The 9,347-nt window shown below is 36.7% G+C and overlaps 1 protein-coding gene across 1 annotated transcript; it reads right to left on the reverse strand.

Moving 5' to 3' along the window:
• Positions 1-4,191: 4,191 nt before the first annotated feature.
• LOC145097034 (transmembrane 50A-like protein) lies at positions 4,192-6,609 on the reverse strand. Its single transcript, XM_079034510.1, has 4 exons — positions 6,288-6,609; positions 6,088-6,175; positions 4,576-4,728; positions 4,192-4,417 (listed from the first exon to the last, which is right to left on the reverse strand). Exons 1-4 carry the CDS (start codon positions 6,418-6,420, stop codon positions 4,384-4,386), a joined length of 408 nt encoding a protein of 135 aa, XP_078890636.1. The 5' UTR covers positions 6,421-6,609; the 3' UTR covers positions 4,192-4,383.
• Between the last annotated feature and the right edge of the window lie 2,738 nt (positions 6,610-9,347).

Here is a 9,347-nt window from a genome sequence, read left to right on the forward strand (position 1 = left end):
TTAAAAAACCTATTGTTATTAATAAATTGGAAGCTTGTTACCAAAATATGATTTCACAAAAAATATTTCCCAGTTAACCCCCCCCCCCCCCCCCCCCTTTATAACAGGATCACCCCAATGTATTTGCTCCATCAATGGAACTTGTGTTTCTTCAATATTCTCTTCATCAACGACACTTTCAACCAACATTTCCTCCCTCTCTTTTCTCAACTGTTAATAATAAATTAACATATTGTCACATAATGTTCAATAAAAGTTGTATCAATTACTAAAGTCATATATGCATACATAATTGTAAGCTTTCTTAATTTCCCCAGGCTGATATCCAGATTCATTCAAATCTTTAGTAATAAGAAAATATTCATGATCCTCCACACTAACCTCTACAAAAGGACCATCAAACACTTCATTGTAGGTAATTGAATCTCCCTAAGTGTCTTCTTCTACATTTGACTTGCATTACCCTGCAAATCGACTATTGTCTGATTAGCACTACATTGCCACTCCAGATTCAGATTTGATTGTTGTGGACCATCCTCAAAACTTCTCCCTATAACTCTAGTCTTACCTCCCTTCCTTGCCATCACATTCACTATCTTCCTGGGAGTTAGTGAGGTACTTTCACCTGCTGATTGACCTGTTTCTCTTGAGGTTTATTCACCCCATTTCCTTGTTTGATTTGCTTCTTTTGATGTTCCATCACCTTTTTTATTGCTTGACCATCCTTTTTGTTCTTGCGATCTTCCTTTATGGGAAAGGTCAATGTTCACAACTGATTGTGCTCCCCCAGATCTCCTTGTTCTTCCAGTTTACCTTCTAGGGACAAGATCATTGGGAGCTTCTCCATTCTTACACGAGATCTTATTATGATCAAATACTTGGCACTTCCCACACCTAATAGTCATTCTAACATTTGCCTTCTAAGTTGGGTACTTTGAATCCTGAGTTTCAGAGGCATGTCTTTTTCTCTTTGTTTTTGGCCTTCCAGACATTCTCCTTACATCTTCCTTCATCTCATTTAATGTCGGCTTGGGATTCCTAATTATAGGTAATGTTTGGCTAACTAGTTGAAACTAGCCAAACATCCAAACTTATAATTCCGAGCACATAAATGTATGTTACGTATGGATTTAACCTGAAATGTGTGTTCATTATACTTCCAAACAACATAGATCCTAAAAGGCCATGTATCTTTTTTATATTTTTTCCCACACCCAACAATGACCCTATGTCTATCAGTCTTCATAAACCATAACTGCCATCCTTTAGCTACTACATAGTTAGTTAATGCAAAACCTAAGTTGAGTAGGGGACTCGTAACACTCTCCCACTACATGCTTCATTTTTCGAATGGATTTGTGGATCGCAAACCCTATACTCTACATCTACTTCAACATCATTTTCGTTATCAATGTGATCATGTCACTGCTCTTGGAAAACAGTTTTATTATCATCATCTCCCATTCCATCAAGAGTTTTCCTTAACATATTTTCATCACATAATATGTTAAGGAATAGGTCATTAAAGAGGTTTGAAGTTGGTTTAAAGCTCTCTAATGCAAAATCCAGGAAGGAGAAGTCTATAGATCATCATCAGAGTCCTCGTCCCTTACATGCACATTTTCAGACCCTTTGACTTTTTTAGTTCCAAATGATGCATCCATCTGTTCAAGATGAAAATCAAAGATGTTAGTGACACTATGGAACTCATTTACAGAAGGTAACAACTCACATACATATCGATTCCTCATTATCACCCACTTACCTTCCTAGCACAATGTATTTCACCATCAAAATGTAAGTTGTTGCAAGCAACAATGGTGTCAAAAACCTTTTCTTCCCAAGATTAACTAAATAAAACCCTTTTGATGGAGACGTTTATACTAAGGTGGTGTTGTTTTTTTGAAGCAAAAATCCATGAAGTCTGCGGACTACCTCTGCAACCCTCTGCAACAGAAGAGGTGGACCAAACGGTTGCAAACTATAATAAGAAGTGTGTTTCTTTTAACATTTGCATGTTGCTGCAGATATTAAAAAATAAAATAAACTAATTTTATATAACAAAAATAATTTTTTAATACCAAAAATTTAAAAATTTATGACATTTTAGCACAGATTTATGATATTTCAGCAAAAAAAAATAAATAATAGTATTTCAACAAAAAAATAATGATATTTCAACAAGAAATTATCATTATTCAATATAAAAAATGAAAAAAAAATCATTTAGCAAGAATAAATAAAAAAAAACAAAAAAAAGAAGGTAAAACAAAAATTCAACAACATATAATCGAGATTCATTACGATTTCAGCAAGAAAAAAAGAAAAAGAGGTTGGAAGAGACAATACAAATGTTGCGCCAAACAGAACACAGAACACGCGCAGAGGTTATTTACTCCGAAGACTTCCAAAAAACAAACAACTACGAGATGAAAAGTTATGCCGCCCAATAAGAGGCCCGAAGAGATTTTTTACAAAAAGAACAAACACCACCTAAAAGATGATGTTGGAGAGTAAAGAGCATATTTTGGGAAGGATGACATTGTATAATAGTAGTGACCGAATGAGGAGTTTAACATGTTTTTTACTGGCTAAGGATTTGATTATGGAATGCCGTCTCAATTATTAAGGCTAATTAGAAACAAAAAATCTCTTTAAGGCTAATTTAGAATTGGTGTAATCGATGTATAAAACTTATGAAGAAACAACATATGATATTACAACATCATGTTTCATTTTTCTTTTGACAAAATTGCAAAAATAGTCATTGTGGTATGTAAAATTTTGGGGTTTTAGGCCAAACCCTGAGTATTTTTTGGATTCATGGTCTTTTAGGAGTGATTTGCATGTAAAAATAGTCCATCCGAAAATTGAAATGACTATAATACCCTTAGGGTATTTATTTATTTTTTCATTTTTTAAAAGTTAAAATTTATTTATTTATTTTAACAATTAAAAAAATAATAGAGGGCCCACCTCTCTCTCTCTCTCTCATAAAAAACGCACATGTGAAAGGGGGTTCATAGAGGAAATGACATGCATCGTCTTCTTCATCTGTTTGGGGATTTGGAGGAACGAATGAATCGGAAGTGATGAGAAGTTCCGATGGTGGTCATTCAAATCGCGAGGAGGGACAGAGTGGTCGATCTCCGGCGACCCTCTGCGGCTTTAACTTGCATCATCTGCGGTTGAGAGCTAAGGAAACAGGTCTCCGTCTTCGTCTGTTCGGAGAAGCTAAAATCACAAATGGAAGGCTACGATCAGGAAGCTCCGATGGTGGAGTGTGGTTCTGCAGTAGTTAAGCAGTCACAAGGGGGGAAAGGGGGATGCGACTATAATGGTGGAAAAGGGAAGAACATCCGGTTTTTCCGATGAACTCCTTCTCGGCTGATAGCTCACTTGTCGGAGTTGTGGCTTCAAATCACCAACAGTAGGCAGAGAGAGGAGGTGTTGAAGGTGACAGAGAACCAAGTGAGGATGGATGGGGAGTTGTAACAACTCGCTAATTTAACGGTTCTTCTTCCTCTCACTTCATCGAAGCCAAAATCGAGGACCACTGCAAACGTAGGGATGTTTTGAGTTGTTGATCGACAGGGAAGAACGAGGGAGGAAAGAGAGAAATTGAAACAAGGGCGGCAGCCTTGGTTTGCCAGATTCTTTCCTCGCCGGAGATGTACAACGAGAGAGAGAGAGAGAGAGAGAGAGAGTGTAAACGAAGAGAGATTAGGTGGTGGGTGCGTTTGGGGTTGTGCTTGACGGTAAAATGTTGGAGAAGAGGTGGAGGGCAGCCGGCGGGTATAATCTAAAGGGCGGCAACGCTTTCTTTTCTTCGTTGCCCATCTGGTGAGAGAGAGAGAGAGAGGTGGACCCTCTATTATTTTAATTGTTAAAATAAATAAATAAATATTAAATTAAAAAAATGAAAGAAAAATGAAAAATAAATACCCCAAGGGTATTATAGTCATTTCAATTTTCAGAGGGACTATTTTCACATACAAACCACTCCAAAAGGACCATGAATCCAAAAAAACTCGGAGTTTGGACTAAAACCCCAAATATTTGCATACCATAGGGACCATTTTTGCAATTTTGTCTTTTTTTTTTCCTTTTAACTATTAAAGTTGGTTTGATTTCATATACCAAAGATGATCACAAACACAAACACATTAAAAAGTACCTGAGAAGCAAAGATAAACGATAACCAAAAAGGTAAGGAAGGTCATATAAACAAGTGTAAAATAATTCGGTCAATCACTCACTTTAAACACTGTGTTTTACTATGTATCTGTTGCTTGGATCATCAACAGTGCCACATACATATACAAGAGCAAGAACATTTTAACACGCAAAACCACAAATGTTTCCCTTCACTCATTCCTCCTCTTACTCGGAGTGAGATGTCCAATAAACAAGCCCACTGCACACAATTTAAAAAAAAAACCATAAAATGTTGCATGGATTTTTTTTTGAGAAAATGGAAGAAAAGAATAAATGACAAGTTAAGATTAAAAAGTGATCTTTTTAGTTTGTGTATCAAGTGCAAAAGAAAAAACAAGCAAGATGAAGATGACTGACCTAATTAAGACAAGCACACATTGCAAAACACCTGCAGTTCCTGTCCAAGCAGAAGGACCTTCGGGCACAAGTGCATCTTGTATCAACAAGCCTACCGACGCTGCCAAGGACACAAATGACACAACATATGCTAGGAAAAGCCAAAGCTTCAACCTGAAAAAAAACTCAATCGGATCCCCAAATTAAAACTCTAACAAAATACAAATGGTTTACCGGCAAGCAAACCAGATTTACAGCCCAAGTAAATTTCCCAATACCAATAGATTATCAATATCCTAGCTACTGCAATTGCTCAAATATGCACTACAGGAAGGAACATCTACCACATACAGAATCGCTTAAAAGAACTTTTTACAGATTTATTTTCATTTCCTCAAGCATCATGTATGTAATTTGGTGTACTTCTACTTCATATAAGGATCATATATGCGTAGAGTGGTAAAGTCCACCGGTCAAAAAAGGTAATTCATTGGATAAGGGTTTTTAGGTCATTTTACTTGTTATGTCTGTTTAGTAGAGACTTAGAGTATAAGTAGGAGTCTTGTATTGGTTGTTGGGCATCATTGAACAGAATTCAATTGGGAGAGACTAAATTCTTGAAAAACCTAGGGTTACATTTTCTGTAACCTTTCGAATTCAATAAACATGTCAGAATACAACAATTGGTATGAGAGCAAGTTCGATCCATAATGTTGAGATCTACAACATCAAGAATTTAAGAAATTGAATGCAACTGCAGTGATATTCAGAAGAACATCCAAGGATGTCTTAGCAAATCAATTCTTTGAAGAAAGATTTGCAACTCTATTCGGAAAGATGATTACAAGACTTCACAAAACCATTACCCTAATGCTACCCATAATTTGCCAAAATCATAAAAACAAAAACCTCTAACCTAAATTTATATCATAATGAGCAGTGAGCACCTAGTAAAACTACCATTCCCTCCCACTCACAATAAATGTGTCTTTGCTTAAAAGATGTAAACATTTAGAAAATCTGGAATATTTTGATATCTAAATCCCCCAATATCACTATTAAAATATCGTTTCCAAGAGTTTAATTCATTTTGCAACAAAAATTTAAAAGATTGCCTTATGAAATCTATTATAAAAGGAGCCAGCTAATCATCTGAGAAAATAAACCAAACAAATATCCTTTTTATCGATTCTATTTTCTAACGGAACATTTGTTTTCTTTTTTACTTTCTATTCTCTGCACAGCAAAGTATGTGCATGGATTGGTGCTTAAAAGCTTGAAAAAGACATACAAGCCAAAAGCCACAATTAATTTAAAATGCTAATTTGAATTTGGTAATGAGGGGGTAAGAAATTAGCAAACGCACCAATCAGTAACTCAACAATTCAATTACATCACATAAAGAACCATCAACATTCCTTTGCAATCGTTGTTAATAAGTAAGGAGGGAAGTTATCAACAAATTCTACAACATTAAGATGTGAACGAGAACCAAATTAAAGATTATTGAACTAAACTCAAAAGATTTCATACCTCCATTCACCTTCTTCATAGGGAGAGTAGTCGATGTCCTCTCTTCTAACACAATTAAACATCAACGCAGCCAAAGATGCAAATATTCCTACAAGTATAACATGAAAACCCCAAAACAAATCGAATTAAATTTATATATCGGGACTAAGACGAAAAAAAACATCAACAAAAACCTAACCCTAGAGAGAAAGAGGGAGAACCAGGTAGGTAGTGGAGAAACGAGACTTGCACAGAACTGCAAACGACGGCGTCGACCCAAAACCACCAGCCGGCTCCAAAAACGGCGCCGGCAAAGCCTGGACCAAATATTGCCCACAATTCAGACAAATCCATTGATCGATTCGAACGCTATCTCCCCGTGGGTCGGGCTCGTTGGGTACAGGAGATGCGTGCTACGTCAGCTTTCTGCGATGGAAAACAAGGGATGAAATTGTTGAAAAGGCTTATGATTAGCTGACGATTATAATCGATCAATGATTTTCTTGCTGCGCTGTAATTTTACTAGCAGATAAGCACTTCAGCAGTAGTAACATCTATCATGGAAAGTTACATATGGGTATTTAGAATGACACTATTTGGCCCTCAACTCTCACATATTTGTCCGAAAGGCCCCTAAGTTTCCTTGTGCCTTTTGATACATTGATTGGAAACTCTAAACTTATGGAGTAAATTACATGAATCATCTCCGGTTCCGTGTCAAATTGTATGTTCAGCCATTACTTTTGAAAATTAACTCAGACCGTCTCTCATGTATTTAAATACTACCTGCTTAATCCTTATTGTCATTAGACGTTAGTTTTTCTCTGTTTGGGTGCCCCATGTGCCTTGCACGCAGGAGTATTTTCGTCATTTCAAGTCCTGTGTATATTATTGACTGTGTATGGCGCCATATCCAATTCACCCAAACATTTCTCTTCTTGCAAAAACCCTAGTTTTCCGTCAAAAGTGAAGATGAGTGGGTGGTGAATACGACCACAGATGGATGAAACCGATTTGGAATCCAGTTACGGTAAGGAAGCTAACCATTTTATGCTCTGTTCTTGATCATTTCATCCCCGATTTTGCAAATTTTGTTATTTTTTACTTGTGAAGGTGGAAATCCAACTGTTTTTAGTATACACTTGCACTATGGAGGAGAGTTTACAAAATTTCCTGGGAGAACATACATCAAGGGACATCACAAACTTGTGGAATTGATCGACAATGATTTGTTCTCGGTTTACAACATTGATGATATGATGGAGGAGTTGGTTTGCATTGAAGAAGGTAAGATTATATTATCACTTTAAACGACCGTTAAAGGATTTAGATTTTGGGTTGTTTGCATTGGGTAGTGACTAAGACGTCAACCACTTAAGGTCCTACGTTGCTTCACACAAGCTTATAGAATTGTATACAGAATTTTGGTGTTCCAACTTGCATACATATGCTATGTTTCCTAACCCTGCAAAACGCAGGATTGAAGAGATTGTTGAAACCCCTTCTTGTTCTAGAAGGTTGTGTCTCGAATGGATTGACACAACCATAATTGAACCCCCTGTTTCTGAACCAATCATGCAAACCTCTAAAATGGAACCTAGCATGGAATCCTCTAGTCATATTGATGTTGCACATGTTTCACCCCTAGAATGGAATCCCATAATGAAGTTGATGTTGAAGTTGAGAATGAACCAAAAATGGAACCCATATTATGGAAACCTTTAGTGAAGCCCTATGTGGATCTAGTGATAGTGAGGGTAGGATTCAAGTGAAAAGTGATGATACTGATTTCATTGTCGATAAGGATAACTTGTTGGATGATCCCGAGGTGGACATGCATGATTTCTACCTCAACATTGATGATAATTTGGAGTGGATTGGTGATACCCCTATTACAACATAGAATGTAGTAATGTCTGATGAGGAAGTGGAGGTGATCAACATTGATGTTCTATAATTTGAGTCATCATCAGATGAAGGGAAAATGAGTAAAAGAAGAAATAAAATTAGGGCTGCTGAAAGGGCACAACTAAATGATGTAGCTCAAATGAGTGAACCTTTCTACATACTTAACACATTCTCAAGTTGTGACATCCCCTAATTTCTCGGCCAGAAAAGACCGATTTAATTTATGCTTTTTAAAATAAAATCAGAGAAATCATTTTAAAAGATGTTGCGGAATTGGTCCCCAAAACAAAACTTGATAAAAGTTTATCAAAACCTTTCTTTAAGAAATGTATAGTTTCATTTCATATCAAAACCTCGGGATGTCATGTTCCGATACAGATCAAAAGTATAAACAACACATTATAAGCCTTACAACAATTATTTACAACTACTAGCCTATAATCCAAAAATCTCTCATCGTCTTCCGACTATGCTCGGGGTCCACTACCTATAATCATAAAAAGCTGAGTGGGTCAGGCTTGGGAGCCTGGTGAGCATATAGGGTTTTCAACCCACAATAATAATAAACTTATTAAGTTCACCAATCAATAATAACTCTGATTACCCATTCCCGTTGTCCTCACTTTACGTCCCTAAACACCTATCACAAGGGACCTAGCCTAAGGAAAATCATCGGGATGGACACTACTGCTAAGGGGTCTCCTCAACCATACATGTCTTAAAGGCAACCATGAGGGGGATTGGAGTACGCCAATGAACATTTAGTTCATCAACACCTACAAGTTGTGAACTTGCTAGTGTGCCACTGGACTGTCTAGAAAAGTCTATGGTTGTCATCTATACTCCGCTAGACGACAACAACAACAACAACAACAACAACATCGATGCCTCTCACCATTTTAACACACATCAGCTATTTTGTCTACCCATGTTCTACCCAACATATTTGTAGATAAAATACATATATAGTTTAAAACTTGTATAAAACATCTGTTCAACAGTCACCTCAAATAAACACTTAATATAATTACACATAAAACATATTTTATAGAAAATACTTCATATCTAGGTGTAAGATGAAAGTGACTACACACTCACATGATTTGATGATAATCGGCTAGCAATTCGTTTCTTAAAACGATCGTTTCTAATAAAACCGAGATTTTTATTTAGAAACGGGGCTCTGCGAACGTCGGGCTTCAAAACCAAAAAGATAAATTTTCCGGGCTTCTCGGGCACTTCGTGGCGTATTCCGGGGCTTATAATTGATACCGGGGCTTTGGGGGATGTTAAGATGAAAGAAATATGAGTTTAGGGGCTAAAAGTGACAAGTTTCCAAAATATACCTGGGAGGTCTCGCACCCTCCTAATTA

Source organism: Lactuca serriola, chromosome 4 (genome assembly GCF_051521515.1).
Source record: "Lactuca serriola cultivar US96UC23 chromosome 4, Lser_US96UC23_V15, whole genome shotgun sequence".
In the NCBI taxonomy this organism is placed as follows: Eukaryota; Viridiplantae; Streptophyta; class Magnoliopsida; order Asterales; family Asteraceae; genus Lactuca; species Lactuca serriola.